This window comes from Cyprinus carpio, chromosome A11 (assembly GCF_018340385.1).
Source record: "Cyprinus carpio isolate SPL01 chromosome A11, ASM1834038v1, whole genome shotgun sequence".
NCBI lineage: Eukaryota > Metazoa > Chordata > Actinopteri > Cypriniformes > Cyprinidae > Cyprinus > Cyprinus carpio.
Genome location: NC_056582.1, coordinates 18,101,223 through 18,120,352, shown reverse-complemented (window position 1 = coordinate 18,120,352; position 19,130 = coordinate 18,101,223). Strand labels below are relative to the sequence as shown.

Below are 19,130 nucleotides of genomic sequence, written 5' to 3'. Positions count from 1 at the left end.
CTTTTTGTTTGTTTGTTTGTTTGTTTGTTTGTTTTTATTTAAATGATCAATTTGTTGAAAATAGTTCAGATAGGAGGTCAAACATTCTAAAAACTCATAGCCTGCAAGTACAATCGTTCTAAAGAGACTCATGAAATCATACAAACGAGAAGTCAGTCAGTTGAGTTTGTGGCAAAATATTTTACAGTGCTTGAGTATAGTTTGTTATTGCAAATAATAATTCATACTCAGAAAGCAGAACTGAGATGGTATTTATTGCAATATTAGTTCAAACGTTTCAAATGCACCTGCAGACTATTTTTCCAGGCATGTTTTTCATCAGTGAAGATTTCTTAAAATAGTGTAAAAATTTTGTTTAGTCTCATTCTTGTGAACCCTATATCTTGTCTCGTCTCAGATTTTTGCCAAGATAAAATTTTTAAATAATTAATATTGTCATCATTTAAATTGTATTTGTCTTACATGGACCCATTTTGCTTTGTTATTAGATTTATTATCATTTTTAACAAATTTGAGCTAAATCTCAACTGTCTCAAGGATGTTTAATAAATTACAACTTTTATAAATTAAAAAGAAAAGCATACAATTGTTAATAAATACCTCAGACATAATTTTACACGTGTCTGTTTTAGTAATTAGCAATCATTTATTCATCCATATATTTCTAAAAGCATATGAACTTGATACATTATGTCACTGAAAACTTTGTCCTCAGGTGTGACACCATATCCAGTTTTTAAACTCCACAGACAACTTTAATTAGTTGAAGGGCCAGGAATATTGTTTTACAAAAAAGTTTTTTTTTTTTTTTTTTGCTGTATATTTGTCAACTACCCAAATATATTTTCCTATCTATATCTTGAAAGATAAATATATTGAGTAAAACAAATTGGTAAAACTTTACAATTAGGTGTCAGTGTAGGATATGCACATTAGGATGGGATGTGGGTAGTTAGGTGAAACTGTAGGTATGGGGGCCCCTTTTGAAAATCTGCTTAGGGCCCCCAAAATGCTATGGCCGGCCCTGATGCAAGGTCAAAAAACACTTTAATTTTCTCAAAATATGCATATGCAATGTCACCTTATTTTACTTAAATGATTTATTTGAAGAAGTTCTAAGATTCAGTCGTTGCGTCCAAAATCGCATACTGTCTGAGTACAGAGGCATCATGCCCATTCAAAGTGAGGGGGCACATGCCCCCTCAGACTTTTGAGCCAAGTGGATTTTGAATGCAGCTTCCAAAAGATAAAAAAATAGCCGATTAATATTTTTTATATTTGATACAATCACACCGACATGAGAACGTCCAGCGAGTCATATCATCAGCTGCTAAATTCAGATCTGCGTTCTCTGGCTGGCGCTGAGCCAGAGACAGACAAGTTTTTACAGCGCTGCGCATTATAACCAATCACACAAGATTCTTTTGAGCTTATGAATGCAATGGGCAATCAAAGGTGTTCAGGTGAGTCATCGCTCGCTGACTGAATACCTCTTTCTGGTGAATTCTCTCGTGAGAAACAACAAAGTGCAGATGTGTGTACAAATCTATAAATAAGATATTGATTTCACAGTGTTAACAGCTTCAGTGATTTTAATGGGAGTTTTTGAGAGTGACTGAATTAGACTGTCAGTGAAAATGTTCTTTGATAATGTAAATGTTCTTTGCTCGTTTTCTGTACAATGAAAGATTAGTAGCCTAACTTCCAACGTTTTTATATCACATTAAATTTCAATGTTATATTCACATTTAATATAAAGATATGAAATATAAAAATATGTTATGGCATGACACCCATATCTTTTACTTAAGTAAACAGACAGGTTTTTAATGCATGGTTAATAGATTACATTACTAGGCTACTTTGACCATTGCATATTATCTAACATAATCTATGAAGGTGAGAATCAGATATTTCATGATATAGTTCATGCGTCTGGGAATGTTTCTAATAAAAATGAAAAAAATAAATAATGCGTAATAATAATTTGCCAATATGCTGTTGTAGCTCCTGTGTGTCACATGACAACCCAACCTTAATAATTCTTTGGAATTTGTGAAACTTTTTTTCAGGATTCTTTGATGAACAAAAAGTTAAAAAGTATATATACTACAGTTAAAAAAGTTTGGGGTCAGTAAATTTGTATTCTTTCTTTTTTTTTAAATAAATTAAAACTTTTATTCAGCAAGGATGTGTTAAATTAAAAAGTAATAGCAAAGATTTCTATTTTTAGAAAAGATTTATATTTTGAATGAATACCATTCTTTTTAACTTTTTATTAATCAAAAAAAAATAATAATAATTGGCAGCACAACTGTTGCCAACATTGATAATTCTAATAATAAATCAGCATATTAGAATGATTTCTTAAGGCTCATGTGACACTTTATACTTTATAGTAATAAAAAGAAATCATTATTATATATTGTAATAACATTTTGCAAGATTACCGTTGTTGTTGTTGTTTTCTGTATTTTTGATCAAATAAACGCAGCCTTGATGAGCATGATATAGTTTGGAGCCAAATAATGAATCGGGGAACAACTTGTCTTACGGGAACTTTACTGAACAAAGTTTATGAGAAAACAAAGTGACGATAACACAAACATTAAAGCAATTAAATTCTTATAACTTATATTTATTATTCTTCAGTGTTAATTAACTGCAACTAATAAATTGCAAAAGAGCATAAGAGACTTTTTAAAAAAAAAACATTACAAGTCTTACTGATCCCAAACTTTTGAATGATTTTTCTGATATTAATCTTATATATTTGGATTCTAAATCTGAATAAGACACCTGCTGATTAAATACAAAATACTCTACAACAAAACGATTATGGTTCACATGTAACCCTACTGACATGTAGAAAAATATTACACAAAGACACTTTGTTCACTACAAATATGAACATACAGTATTTAATCATCATTAAACAACAGAGATCACTTACTGTAAGACTGAACCTCCATCAGGAGCTGAAACACTATGAAGATGAACAACTCCATTACAGTGAGAGTGAGAGAACAGACGAGACTCACACAATGGGTGAATTAGGAAGTAACACCTCAGACCACAGGAAACTGAATGCTTTGTGCAGTCGGTTTTATAAAGATGAACATGATTATGACACTCACAGTTGTGTGCGCTGTAACATGTCACTAAAACTTGACACTATACAGCGCTTTTCAAACAGTGGGTTGTAAGTTTAATGAAGTTTTATGTGGACATAACTTAGATTTACGAATTTCACTATTGATTTTACCGGTGTAGTAGGATTCATGAACAAATCAATTAAAAATTTATTTTATAAATTATAACAATGAATAGTTATGAATAGTTCAAAAGACTCACAAACTCAGATCCAACAAAATAAAATGATCCCGATCATGGAAAATAAAAGTGGAGTTTGGTACGAAATCTAATCTGAAGTAGAGAGACATTAAAAAAAATAAAAAATAAAAAACATTTATGTTGGTTAATTTGCAAGGTCTTTTCTTAAATTTTTAAATAGCTTTTATGTTAGGTGGTTGCTATATGGTTACTTGCGTGTTCTGGTCATCCGTTATGCCTATAGACATTCCTACATCTGTTTAGAACTAAATGCTCTAAACCTGTGATTTATATTTCATCCAAGTAGCCTAAATAAATTAAACTCTTTGGCCCGGTTTCATAGACAGGGCTTTGAAAATGCCTTAGAAAAAAAGCATTACTGGTGTGCATCTTAAGAAAAAACAAAGGCACTAACATGCTTTAAGATCAGTCAGTGCAAGTTTCTTTCAGTTGAAACAGCTCAGATTTACATTTTTGTCTAGGACTAGGCTTAAGCCTTGTCTGTGAAACCAGGGGTTTATGTAGGCTTTATAAGGTAGACCTACTCTAACGAGTTTAGAGACAGTGTTTAATAGATAAGATAAGATATGTAAGATAAATGCCTCAGATAAAGTTTTAAACTGCAAATATCTTCACATTCATTTGAAATCGACATCCTGTGACATGCAGTTTGTCTAAATATAAAATGTTGAATAGAAGTAAGATATTATATGTATAATTATGTTGTGATGGTTTATTTTGAAAGTCAGTTACCCTTTTTGAGAGCTTGATGTTACTTGATTTAACCGGTTTCATAAAACTGTGAAGATTCAAGTTGGACTTTCCTGTAAAAACCACATCATGAGATTAATTTCAGTTAGATCACTAATCATGCACATGGGCCATTGGTGCTTGCACCCTGATGCCACCCTAAACAATTTTCTAGATCTGCCCATGTAAATAGATTGTTATTTTTATCCTGTTGTTTGTTACAGTGTTATGCTTGTTGCCCGAGTATCAAGTATCACCCAAACTTTCATATGAAGATGTGCAGATGTAAATAAATATTACTTTGGATATTTCAAATAAGTTGTTTATTGGACTTTGTTTTTTAGGAAATATAATTGGATTAATTTGGTTATTGCAATCAGGTTACATTTGTTTTTCCTCAGTATTTTCACAAGTAAGATTTTTAAAACTCTAAGTATAAAAATCCATACTGACCACACTTTTAACACAGATCTCATGCTTTATTACAATTACACACATTTGTAGTCCTCATAATCATTGTTTCAGAGATTCAGATCAGAGAACACAAGATTATTGTAAAATGTCATGACATTTTGTTGTTGTTGTTCTTTTTTGTCAGAAAGCCAGAAAAAGATTTAGAGCCAATTATGTTTACACACAGGGCCGTCGCTAGTGGGGTGAAAAGTGGTGATGATTATGGGGCCCACAGCTGAGGGGGGCGGGCCTGGCGATTTCGACCGACTGCCCGAGACCAGCATAAGAAGACGGCCTTGTACGTCATCACAAAAGCTTATCAATTGCACGTGTTTTAAGTCTTGCCAATTTAAACATTCAAAACAGTGCATTCAAACACAAGACGCGGAAAAACTCAACTGAGAGTTCGCGTGCCAAGTTCGTTGCGCACATGGAGAGCCGCGCAAACACCGAACCGAGCTCTTCTTCGCTTCTTCCCGTGCCTGAACGAACAAATACACCTTACCAGTTTAAACATACAAACCCAAAAATACGCGAAAAGCTCAATTCAGCACCCGCGTGCTGTTCTGTGCACACAGCGCGCACAGAGATCTGCGTCTCACAGTCCTTGAACACCGAATTGAGGTTGGTCTCTTCTTGCACTTGAAACAACACATACATACAAAAACTCGTCTTTGTGAGTATTCTCTCAAAAATGGTCAGTTATGTCTTAAGTGAAAGTAAATAGTTGAGAAAAAAATCAGATGTGTATCATATTGGATGTGTAAGGTCCAGGCACTTGGTCCAAGGAAGGTATCCAGTGCTGGCTGAAGGTTTCTTGCATGTTCGGTCTTTTCAGCGCATAGAGTTATTCAACTTAAATCCAATTCTAATCTGACTCCATTTTTAGTATGACCTCGAATTTAGGTTGAAAGGCAAATTGGTTGTTTGTCTGTCTCTAATTATTATTATTCTTACATTTGATTATTCTATTTATTCTTTGATATTATGGTACTCATTCATTCGGGTGCTCATGTCGCTCAAAGATATCGCTTTGGCCTTAGCATATCTTACGGTCACATTCTCGTCAGTCTTGGTTATTAGACAGAGGTAATTGCTAATACTTTAGACGGCTGCTCCTATGCTTGTTCATTCTAAAAGTACTTTTAATAAGCCCCCATAGATTTGTACACACTTGAATAAAGCAACATTATTTCTAGTCAGAGGTCACGACCACTACTATAGATATAAGCCGACCAACATAACTTTCCCTGATAGTAGTTTTGGTAGGGTCATGTCATGGTTTCCCCATGTACACTTAGCTAGAGTAATATTACAGTAAACAGAGGTTAGGCTCACCCTATTTAGGATGGTCGAACAACATCCAGTTGACCTAAACGAAAATTCCCTATAAGCCCTTACAATCTAAGTACACTTGAACTAATACCAAGTGTTAGCCAGATCTCTAAAGATACAATTGATGTGCCCTATGCTCCATCAACTGAACTTTAGTCCGTTACTAACCTAATGCAGGAAATGCGGTAACAAGGATACTGTGTAATCTACTAGAGTCAATAATTACAGAGTAAAACAGAATAGAATCAAATGTAACAATTTATTATCAGTCAGGTAAATGTGTATTATGCCAATTCAAGTTATCAAATCAATACAAGACATCAAATTCTCAAGGATAAATCTAAGAGTAAAGGATGCATATCTGACTTCAGGAAAATACATAGTATGGAGTGCAGAGACACACACCACACTACGGGATTTCTGGCTACAGAATCGCCCTGATCCTTTTGCTGCAATCCTTTAAATACCTCAGACCAAGACAAACATCCCCTGAGATGGAGACAGGAACTAACAATTGGAATTTGCATTAACTCCGGTCCCAAACCTGAGTGGTTTACAACTCAAAGGGTAATTTACAGAAGATAATTTACATGGAGGACCATGGGAAGGGGCACTCCCATTACAGTAAGCAAAATATCTCTTAACTCTTAGGATCTGTATTATCTTTTAATCTACTTTTGTAAGATTGAGACCATTGTACCAGTTGCACTGAGACATTTCAAATGATACCAGACATGACTGTTAGTTCACTTGCATTGACATTTTCATGTAATCATTTTGAGCAGATTGAGCAGAAGGAAGCATGGGTGAAGGGATTTAAAATGAAACAAATGGCCAGAAGGGAAGGAGGTCTCCTGCACTTCCACTCTGTGGGGTGTCTCGTAGATGCCCGTGTATGTTTGTATTGTCTGTTTCTCAGGAGATCATAGTATCTCAGTTTCTTTTATCCTTACAGATGTATTATCTCTTAAAGTGACAGGACCTAATTTACTAGCTGCTGTCAGTGTCCTTAATGTTAATTCAATAAATTAAATGGGAGAAAATCATTTACTGCTCTTTACTGAATTACTTTGTAGTTTTAACAAAAATTAATCTTAAATAATGTTTAATTTATACTTTGAAGACTATGCAATGCTATTTACATTTGATTATTCAGTTTCTGTACCTGGACACCTGCAACCTTGAAAAAACTTAAACATTGTTACATTTGTTTATTTGGCCTTGCAATCCCCAGCTACGGCCCCGTTTACACACACAAGGAATTTGTGTTGGCGACAGGAGCTTTCAGTGCAGAACAAAGTACAGACATAGTGCAGATAGTGCAGACATACATAGGAATTACACAGTATGAAATATAACACTAATATAAGAAAAACAAAATTAAATAATGCAATATAATACAGAAGTAGAAATACAGAGAAAAAACACATAGTTGTTTTAATGAATGTTCAGATATGTTACAGTATGATCTTATTTTAGTTTAGTCATTTTACCAGTCAGTTCATTTAATAGCAAACAATCAATGCAAGATAGGTTTCAAATCACCCTTGTTGGTGAAATAATTACAGTAACCCAGGCTACAGATGCCACATTAGAAAATACACTTACATTACCTAATTTATGTAACTGGCATAAAATCCGGTATCTCTTCAGTGTGTCACCCAAAAATGTCCCCACACTGTTAAAAATTAATGTTATTTCCATCCTTGTGAAATGTAGGGTTTACCAGGCAGGACCATACACACACAAATGCAATCTTTGAACAAGAACACTTGTGTTATTTGCAAAGCAAATAAAAAAAAAAGTAATTATTTTTTAATATTTAATTTATTTTCATATTATAAGCTATTTAACTTAGTTTACGTTTAAAGTGTGTGTGTGGTCCTGGTAAACACTATGTTGGATGGCAATACCAGTAATATGTGACCTTGTGGGGACACTTTGTTTCTGTGAAGGTTGTGTATAGAGATAGGGTTTGGGAATGGAATATACCAGCTGTACATTCTAACCTTTATGTCTATGCGTCTCTAATCATTAAATGTGCTCAAACTGATAATGATGGTGATTGTGTCACTGTGTGATGATCTGATCTCAGGTTCAGTCTTGAGTGGATAAACACAGATCAGCTGTCTGCTGTTCACTGATCTCAACAGTTTATGACTTTAAACACAATGATGGAAAAAAATAGATTTTCATAATTCATGTATGTATACAGTGCAACAGAATAAAAATTGAGGAACAAAAATTGTACATTTGTTTAGAGCTGTTATATGCAAATAAACACAAGTGAAGGTGCCATACAAAACAGGAGATTATGGAAATGCCAAAAGACTACTATACTAGTCGCCTTGCCTTGACTGCATATGCTACTATATGGATCTGTTCAGAATTACTAAACACACCAAAATAAAAATAAAAAACAAATGCTTCTTCTGTGAGCATCCATGATTAAAACACTCAGCAGACATACATTTCAACAACTTGAAATTATGAATATGTTGAAATTACGCTTGCAATGTTAGCAATCAGTGTGCTAAGAGTGCACATATGTTTTGTTTGATAATAACAATAATAACAGACTCCATCATGCCTTATGTATGACTCTATGTCACTTTGATTAGAGTCGTCAACCATCTAAACTTTGCTCGCAAAACACTGGTTGGCATCATCCAACGAGAGTCAGTTCACTTCACTCTTAAAAATAAAGGTTCCATTTTTGTTCCCCAAATAACATTTCAGTGAACAGTTCTTAAAATAAAAAATTTTTTCTTGGTGTAAAGAACATTTTAAAAATCTAAAGAACCTTTTTCCACTATAAAGAACCTTTTGTGCAATGGACAGTTTCCATTAAATGTTTTTCATGCAACAAATCGACACCAATAAAGAACCTTTTTTTTTTTTTTTTTTTTTTTTAATAAAGAGTATTTAATGGATGCTTTGACCTGCGATTCAGTTTGTGTTTCAAACAAAAACACACTGGAATGAATGATTCACTAAAACAGGATGCGAGTCACTATTCTCTTTCATCTCTGATGTAATTGACTGGGTTTTGTGGCACTAGAAGCTATAGACACATGATGGACTATGAAAAACTAATAGACTAAATATATATATACCTTGAGTAATACAGAACAGTAAGGAGAAAAAAAAATTCTAGTTCAAAAGGTTTACGATTACTTCAGAAAGTTCAGCCTTTATTGAATGCTCAATTAGCTGTTCTTGGTATTGGAGTGGGCCTTGCCACAGACTGAAGTTGCTATATTCCGCACCATGCACTGAATAATGAAAATAGGACACTTATTCATCTGCAAGTGAAGATTTTTTATTTACAGTATAGTGGTTGTACATAATAAACACAGACATGAGATTCATCAGTGCATGTTCACCAAACTGTACATGTGATCTTCTGTGTTTGAGTGAACTGGTTTGTCAGGGATTGTGGAGTACAGGTGATAAACATTCTTAAGAAAGAAGAAAGAAAGACAGAAAACACATGCAAGATTGAATGTGTTAGTATTCTGTTGATGATGGACGGTGATGTGGGCTTGGGGTGTGACAGTGTTCAAACATACCTCATTTTTCTCTGTATTTCCCTGTTTCTGTTTTTTATTGACCAGGACATCTGTAATGCAATGCAGAAACAGTCAGACCACTTTAAAAAATGTGTTGACCTTGCGTTGAACTTGAAACGCATAAAAACGCAGAAACACATGCCTTGTTGCTAGGAGACGCATGATAAACGAAAGCAATATGTATTCTAAAATCAGCTCAAAATAACATTTGATATCCTCAGATTGGATGGAATCATAGACGCAAATTGAAAAATGATCATACACTTACAAAAATTAAGCAAAAGTCATGCAGTGTATTCCAACCTTTAACATTTTAGCACTTGATTCTGTCGTCCTGAAGTCAGTGGGTTTTTTTGAATGGGTTTTGGTAGATGACTGAAATAAGGTCTGTGAGTTATTTTTTTTATTTTTTTTTTTTTTCGTGTTATTGTACAATATACTGTACAATACAGCAGTAATATAGCATAATACACCTTTGTGATATTTATTTTTTTAAAACAAGTTTTATGTATCTTAAAGACACATCAGACAGGTAAACAAAAATAAATACAATGAGGATGTAAAGCAGACTAATGAGTAGTCATTAATCTGCTTTTACATCCTCATTGTATTTATAATCGTGCTCTTGCAATCTACTCTAACTCAGACTTTCAGAGAAAATGTTTTTTAAATAAAGATTTGTCGGAAGCAGGGGTATTTCAATCCTTTCATCAGTAGTCTACTGGGGCACAGGCCCCCCATTTAAAAAAAATGTGCCCATATTTTGACACTCCTTTTTAATTTAAGATTTTTAGGCTTCATTAATTAGGTAATCCGGAACCAGGAACACTTCCCATAACACCCGATGTCCTTGCTACATCGTTAGAAGAATGGCATCTACGCTAATATTAGTCCGTTTCTCTCTTATTCAGAAGTCACCGTAGCCACCAGATCCAGTCTGTATTCAGATCAGAGGGTCCTGCAGTCACCCAGATCCAGTACGTATCCAGACCAGACGGTGGGTCAGCACCTAGAGAGGACCTCTACAGCCCTGAAAGACAGCTGAGACCAGGACAACTAGATGAGCCGCAGAGACAGATCTGAATCACATCACTGAATTCAATGATGAACTGCCTTTAACTGTCATTTTGCATTACTGACACACTGTTTTCCTAATTAATGTTGTTCAGTTGCTTTGACAATCTTTTTTGTATAAAGCGCTATATAAATAAAGGTGACTTGACTTGACTATTAACTCCACACATTATAAACCCATCTTTATAGGCAAGTACCAGATATGGGTGTCATGTCATAAGAAAGAATTTGTATTTAACTTAATGACAATGTAATAAAAAATATTGTAAGTTTCTGATTATAATGCTTTCATTTCCATGGTTATTCAAGTGGTGTATAAATTACAGAGAAGGCGAGCAAAGAACATTTACATTATCATCAAAAAAAAAAAAAAAGTCTAGCGTGAGTTAAGCTCTCCCAAAAAACTCTGATTATAATCACTGAATCAGTCTACACTTTATGATAAACGAATCTTACTTGTATCGTATGTAAATCTGCACTATGTTGTTTATGATGAGAGAATTCGTGAGAAAGCAGAATTAAGTCAGTGGGCACGTGCACTGAACAAAACACCGGCATTCCAGCATTGACTAAGGCCTTTTGTTCGGCCATTGAAATCAGAAACTCAACAAAATAGTGTGTGATTGATGAAAATCCTCAAACACTAAGAAATATGATGCAACGGTAACACTTTACAATAAGGTTGTATTAGTTAACGTTAGTTAATGCATTAGTTAACATGAACTAACAATGAACAACTCCACTGTTCAGGATTACTTAATATTTTGTTAATGTTAACTTACACATTTACTAATGCATCTCTTCACATTAACAGATTAACTAGTTAACGAGAGGACTGACAAGATGGCGGTGTTAATAGTCAGAGGTTTCGAGCTCTCAGCACCAAACTTTTCTAAGGAAAGTAATTAACGTAGCTATCAGCATAATTGTGTACGTTTTGGTTTGTAAGATATATTTTTCAAACAAACCTGCACAAAAGAGAACCAGTGACTCAGAAAAACCAATTTACACGTGCTTGCTAATAACGACCATGGCTACGAAAGTGGTTAGATTCGAGATAAGCATATGGCAGAAGATGAAGACGAATTTCCGCCATACCCTGTAACTCAGACTAAACCTCCACTTGCGAAAAAGCCAACTTTTACCAACGTGAAAACAGGGAATTCTAATACTGATGAAATAACCTTGACACTCGCTAATCTTATCAATACACGGAGTGATGCGTTAGAATCGATGGTGCAAACCGCCTGTGCAGGATGCTGAACTGCCACTGTATTAGTTGGAGGAGATTTTAATATCGTATTGGATGGAACAATTGATAAATGGCCACCAGGTCGATCTAACATAAATAACAGTAATCTTAGAAATTTCATGGATAAATTCAATCTCATAGATATTTGGAGAACCAAATTTCCACATAAGTCATTTACCTGGAGCAATAAAACAGGGTCCAGTCAGTCCAGAATTGACTTTTGGTTAGTGTCCGAGAAATTTAATATAGATAATGTGGTAGTTGATATTGCTTCTACCCCATTAACAGACCATAAAGCTATAAGTATTAATATTAAATTATCTAATACAAGTTGTTTCAATAATGGGGCATACTGGAAACTCAACAATTCATTGTTAATGTATGATGAAGTAAAAAGAGAGGTATCTAGATTGATATGCCAATTCTGGGGTAAAGCTAACAAGGAGGTTTTTTTTTTTGTCAAATTGGGAACTTCTGAAATTTGAGGTCACTAAATATTTAAGGAAATTTGGCAGCCAATTAGCAAAATATAAAAGAGCTGAAGAAACCGCCATTATTGTTGAAATTACTAAATTAACAAATAACTGTCCAGACAGTTTATTAAATGAAGAAAAAGATTATTATCTGATCTGCAAATCAAACTAGATGAACTTTATAGAAGTAAAGCTGAAGGTGCGTTTGTTCGATAAAGGAGACGTTGGCTTGAGGAAGGCGAGCAAAATTCACAATACTTCTTTAATTTGGAGAGACACCATATTAATAATAACTTAAGTACATTAAATGTGAATGGGATTGTTACAAAAGACCATAAACTAATTTCTAATTACTGCTGTGAATTTTATAAGAAAATATATACTTCTAATTAATCTCCATCTATATCTGATGCTTTTTTGAGCTCTATAGAGGTAAAAACTATTGACAAAAATGAAAGAGAATTTTGTGATATGCATATCTCTGTTGAAGAAGTGATAAAGGCAATTAATAATTTGAAAAGTAATAAATCTCCAGGCACGGATGGTTTGACTGGAGAATTTTATAAGCTACTTGCAGATGATTTGGCCCCTTTTTTGCTAAAAATGTTTAATGAAAGTGTTATTAATCAGTGTCTTCCTCCCACCTTAACTCAAGGGTTAATCACATTAATTCCCAAACCAAAAAAGGATCTATTTTCTCTGGATAATTGGCGTCCAATTAGTTTAAACAATGATTATAAACTATTTGCCCTGATCTTCGCAAAATACTGAAATCTGTGCTAGATTCAATTATAGAAGAAACACAATCTGGATTCATGAGAAATAGGCATATTACAAACAATATAAGATTAGTATTAGATATTTTGGATTATCCAGAATTTAATATAGATAATGGTTTTATTCTTTTTCTTGATTTTTGTAAGACTTTTGACTCCGTAGAGCATCAGTTTATTTTTAATTCTCTTATAAAATTTGGTTTTGGAAATTTCTTTACTAATGCAATTAAAACCCTTTATAAGAATTGTAACAGTTCCATTAAATTGTTTGGTGGTACTTCTAGTAGATTTAACTTGTCTAGAGGGATTAGACAGGGTTGCCCTGTTTCTCCATATTTATTTTTGATAATTAGTCAACTCCTAGCAAATCATATTAAAACCAGCACAATTAAAGGTATGTCTATTAATGATAGAGAACTTATTATAAAGCAGTTAGCTGATGATACCACCCTTTTTCTCTGAAATGAAAACCAAATCCCAGTCCCAATTAATGTAATAGAGGAGTTTTCTAAAGCATCTGGTGTCTATTTAAATGTAAAGAAGTGTGACTCTGATTATGGCGGGTTAAAGAATGTTTAGTGGCATCTTATTGTAACATTCCAGTCAAAACAGAAGTCAAATACCTAGGAATTATAGTAAATAAGAATCAACAGAACAGAAGTTTATTAAATTTTTTCTGTTATTCAAAGGAAATTAAATCAGTGGCTTTCAAGAGATTTATCATTAAAAGGAAGAGTTTTGATTTCCAAAGCAGAAGGTATATCCCGGCTAACTCATATGATAATGGTGGCCTCAACTTACTGGACTTTACTACACTAAACAATACATTTAAAGTCAACTGGATTAGACAATTTGTTAAATATCCAACCTCTATTTGGAATATTATTCCCTGTCATCTTTTATCCAATCTGGGTGGCATACATTTTTTTCTTGTTTGTAACTTTTACATCAACAAAATACCAGTGATGCTTTCTGCATTTCATCGACAAGCTTTTCAGTCGTGGAATTTGATTTTCAAACACAACTTTTCTCCACACCACTACATTATTTGGAATAATAAGGACATATTATATAAACAAAAGTCTATCTAATTCATTCGTACATCTGGCGCGACTAGTTGTGATTCTAAACAGTGGATAGAGAAAACATGACTTGATTGCTGAAATATTATCAGAGAAAAATATTTTCAGGTTGGTATATGTCAAGGATCATCAGTTATATTTTACTGGGGGTGTAGCGGCGTCCCTGGTCAGAAGTCATGCAAACATGGTGGAACAAAATGTGTAAGAATCAAACTTTTGTTGGTAATAGAGCTTATTTTCTGCAATAATCTAAAAGCCAATGGAAATTTTTATTGGGTTTTTGTAGAGGAAATGAGGGTGATGCTGACTTCTGGGCTCGCCTGCGAAAATATGTAATTGCAGCAATCTACACAACAAAGGGGAAAGACTTTCATATGAGCTCAAGTTGAATGGACTACTTCTATAAGAAGTTTACAGTAAATGATTTTCAATTTAGTGTGAACTGTTCCTTTAAGAGAAGATGTGGCTAATTATGCTGATCTGCTGATGACTTGAAAGGGGAAGTGGGTTTAGTACCAGTTTCTAAAAAAATGTGGACTGCACAGCATTTATAAATTTAGATCAGTTGGTGATTTTGGTTAGCAACTAGGGTTGTGTGAAATCATGATTTTTGATTGTGTATGATTAAAATGTCTTCACGATCTGCTTTTGAAGAAATATTGTAGTATCGTGCTGAAGTGCATGTTCTATCAGTTGCAGGTCTGGCGCCTCTGTCTTATACTATACAACGCAACATAGATTCACATCAAATGTTAAAACTCATGGGACACTGCACTTATTCGAAAAGTACATTATTTGCATGTGCTAGCCTTGCTGTTAAACATTTAATTTGCGTCCTTTCCTGCCATGCACACTAAAAAGCCTGCCTGATTACTGGACTAAGTTATCTTTTGCGTCTGATTGTGCTAAGACTGTCAAAAACACACAAGGTTTATATTTACACATAGGCAGAAATCCCAGGGGGGTTGGGGGAGACAGGCGACCCCAATAATGCATGCAAATTTTACAGGGGGAACCCCACCGAAACGTGATTGGGCTAGTTTTGGGCTAGTTTTGAGTAGCAACTGGGCGGGTTTTGTTTTGAAAACCTGGCAACCCTACATCACCTACGCACACACATACACGGCCGGTGAGCCAGAACAAAGTCAATAGTTGTGTAACTCCAGTAAGTAAGGCTGCCAAAGCTATTTTATTCACTTAAAAATCAGATGAAGTGATTATTTTCTCTTTAATACAGATGTTGCCAATGTATTTTTCGATGAGTGCGCTGTTAGCAATAATAACTTTACCTGCTTGACGGACAGTAATGTCTACAATGGACATGACCACTGTCGCCATCTCCATTACACTAATAGTAGTAAGGCTTTCTTCTGTGTATTTTTTTCCTTACAAGTACAATTTTAGCTGTACTATTTGTGTCCCCTTCAAAAATTGCTCTTGTGAAATTTTATGTTTATTGCCATTAATATCATGATATTATATTTTTGCCATATCGCCCACCCCAATTAGCTACCTTCAGGTACCTTCAGACATGGGCTGAGATGTGGCTGATACAGAAGTGACCAGAGAATATGCCTTTGCAGGTCCAAAACAGCTCTTAATAACATAATCAGTAGTTAAGGTCAAGTCCCTTTAAAAAATTTTGTATTAATTATGGTTTAATATAAGTATTTATTGTTAATATTATGGTGACACTCACCATACCAATTCCTTGACTGGGCACATCAGGTTTTATAGATTTTTCATACATGCATACAGTATATCAAATAAGAAGTTAAACATTTACACATACAGCTCCTGGACTACAATATAGAGTACTAACAAACATATAGGCCTACTACTAAATTGAATGAATATAAAACTTACCGTTTTCTTATTTTTTTTATCTAGAAAACAATGAGAATCAGTATTATATAGTCAGTTTTTATTCCTGTACATCACTTTGGCTGACTATCTGTTGTTTTATAAATAAACTGACATTGAAATACTTACATGCAAACACGCAGAGACAGATGAGTCCCATGACTCCAGACAAAATGACAGCAACACAAGTAAAAACCAGCACTATAAACCATAGATCTGTGTCAAAAAAAAATCAACACTTTAATCCATGTACATGTGTATTATGATGTTTAATATGGTTACTGTAGATACATTAGTCCACCTGACAATAGTATGGACCACTGAAATGTAAACATGAGGACAATCAGCATCAGAAAAGACCTCAAATAAAATCACACTTGACTGATGCATAATAAGGATTTTATACAGCAGTGTTTCAGTATTTGATGAAGTTGCATAAAAAGAAGAATTTTCCTTATATATGGTCCTTATATATGGAAAAGATGCAGTAAGTTACCTGTTGTGCAGTACACTGGGGTTTCAGATGAGGAAATGACAGTGTCCAGTTGTGAAGTTTTTTGAGGGGATATTGATGTTGAAACTGCAGTGAGAACATCTCAAGTTGTATTTAACAAACCAAACACTGGCATACATATATTTCTTTATATTGTTCTGAACTAAACATTGTACCAATAAAAAAAATGTTCAATGGTTGGTGTTGAAACTGCAGAGACAATTTATCAGAATTACAGGGAGTCAGTTTACATTATTATATTTATTATATTATTACATTATCAGGGTAAATTTGCATGATTTGCAATCTTTATATCAAAGTTTTTTTGTTGAAGGTACAGGTCCTTCAAATATGAAAAATAGCATATGTTACATTTTGTTGATGTTTGTTGTCATCACCTCTATATTGGTTCACATGAGTATATTAACAGACTCACTGTTTACTGTTACTGTCACTGGATCAGAGTGAGCAGATGGTTTTTGAGCTTGTGACAAATTCACAGTGTAGAAGCAGCTTATTCTCACAGATGAATTCTGACCTCCAGACCAAACACTGATCTGAGATCCAGTGAGTGAGAGCTGACATGATGAGCTGTGTTTTGAGTTACTTTCTCTTTCATTTATGTTGAAGAAACACTTCTCCATCTTCAGATCTTCAGTATTCTCACAGCTCAGCTCAACTGTGTCTGTTTCCAGAATAACTGAAGCAGACGCTCTCAACTTGGCCTGAGGAAGATCTAATGAACAAAAAATTATAATGTGTTTAGAGAGATCTCAGATTAGAAACATGTGACTCTTCAGAAAGTTGCAAAAACCTTAACCTTCAGTTCTTTTGTAATGTAAAATTTGTTGAATTCTGTGTTTGATGGTATTAGATACAAAAATTTATACAACAATAGCTTAGCAACACTTTTAATATTGATTGACATTCATGAAAACTAACTCTCGATCACTGAGCAATGGCTCTTTATTTGCATCCTGTTCATTTTATTGCTGCTGTGTAAAAATCATAATCAAGTCATTATCAGTATGGCACATGAAGAGCTTATATAGAGCATAGTTACTTTAAAATACTTCTGATTTCAAGGTTTTTTTTTTTTTTTTTTTTTTTTTTTTTTTTTTTTTGTAGTCACAATTAAAAAGGTAATGCAGAACATATTGAGAAGAACTTATAAAGAACATTTTGAAATATTTAATATTTTACAAAAAAAAAACACAAATCACTTTTTGTTCAGTTTCTCCTCTCATGGATTACATTTTAAAAATGAGTTACCATAGATTTGTCAGTCATAGTCTGGCTGTATGAGATCTCAACTATGATCATGTTTAGCTCAAACAGCCCTTCCTTCCTGTCTAAATGTATCAGATTGTTCACTTATCAAAGTCACACTGTGGTTAGTACTTGTCTGAAAAGGACCTACAAGTTATTCTCAGTAAGTAGAGTTAACAGATTACTGATTCGGTGTCTGAGACACTGATCTATATAATGACTGGATTTCTCTTTTTGATCAATCGTCCTCCAAGATTTCATAATATCCTACATAATAAATCTGGCTACAGAATTATCCAGGCATCTCTAATCGTTAAATGTGCTCATGAAAAAATCATAATAGTGATAACTCACCTCTGAAGGTGTATGTGTCACTGTGTGGTGATCTGATCTCAGGTTCAGTCTTGAGTGAATAAACACAGAACAGTTGTCTGCTGTTCACTGATCGTGTCAAGAGTTCACTACGACTTACATAAAACATACAAAGATTCTTTCCAGACTGATTCCACTGAGAGACATGTTGATACAGAAGAACATCATCCTCAGTGTAGAGACTACAGTTGAAATCAGCTCTGACTGAAAGTGGTATTTCACATGATATGCTGAGCTGGTCATCATCTCCACTAACACTGATGAAGGGTTTCTCAAGTGAATCTGTTTGAAGACAAATGATTCAGTTATCAAAAACAGCAGTAACAGTTTCTAAGACAGAAGAACAGCAGTGAAATATCTCACCTAGAACCGTCACTGTGGCAGGAGAATGAGATGACGGTTTATTGATGCCTTGTTCATTTACTGAGTAGTAACAGTTAATGTAGATTGATTCAGGTGATTTTACACCTGCCCATCTGAGCACTTCAACACCAGTGAGCTCAAGCTCAGATGATGAACTGACTTTTATATTCTTCTCTTCTCTGTTTGTGTAGAAATAACACTGATTCACTCTAACATCTGCTGGAGTCTCACAGCTGATCTTCACTGAGCTGGACTCTCTTATGACATCTGGAGATACTTTTACAGTAGGAGATTCTGAAACAACCCAAAAACAGATCAATCACTACATATTTTGGGGTTATAAAAACCTAAATAAGACAACTGCTGATTATAAGTAAAATATTTTACTGCAAATATCAGGTATGTTCACTTATAGCTCTAATGATCAATATTTTAGACAATGACACTTTGTTCACTACAAATGTGGACATACAGTATTTAATCATCATTAAACAACAGAGATCACTTACTGTAAGACTGAACCTCCATCAGGAGCTGAAACACTATGAAGATGAACAGCTCCATTACAGCGAGAGTGAGAATAGAGACTCACAAAATGAGTGAATTAGGAAGTAACACATCAGATCACAGGAAACTGTATGCTTTGTGCAGTCCGTTTTATGAAGAAGAT

At 34.2% G+C, this 19,130-nt stretch overlaps 1 protein-coding gene and 1 long non-coding RNA gene across 2 annotated transcripts; both read right to left on the bottom strand.

The window, feature by feature from the left end:
- Positions 1-8,749: 8,749 nt before the first annotated feature.
- LOC109087119 lies at positions 8,750-15,873 on the bottom strand. The gene is made up of 3 exons (XR_006161145.1): positions 15,624-15,873; positions 9,444-9,493; positions 8,750-9,332 (listed from the first exon to the last, which is right to left on the bottom strand). It is a non-coding gene; the product is annotated as an uncharacterized LOC109087119 (long non-coding RNA).
- A 64-nt stretch (positions 15,874-15,937) lies between these two features.
- On the bottom strand, positions 15,938-19,083 carry LOC109112397. The gene is made up of 6 exons (XM_042766606.1): positions 18,970-19,083; positions 18,461-18,754; positions 18,080-18,379; positions 16,893-17,192; positions 16,460-16,543; positions 15,938-16,179 (listed from the first exon to the last, which is right to left on the bottom strand). The coding sequence occupies exons 1-6, from the start codon at positions 19,022-19,024 to the stop codon at positions 16,025-16,027; spliced, it is 1,188 nt and encodes a 395-aa protein (XP_042622540.1). The 5' UTR covers positions 19,025-19,083; the 3' UTR covers positions 15,938-16,024.
- Positions 19,084-19,130: the final 47 nt, after the last annotated feature.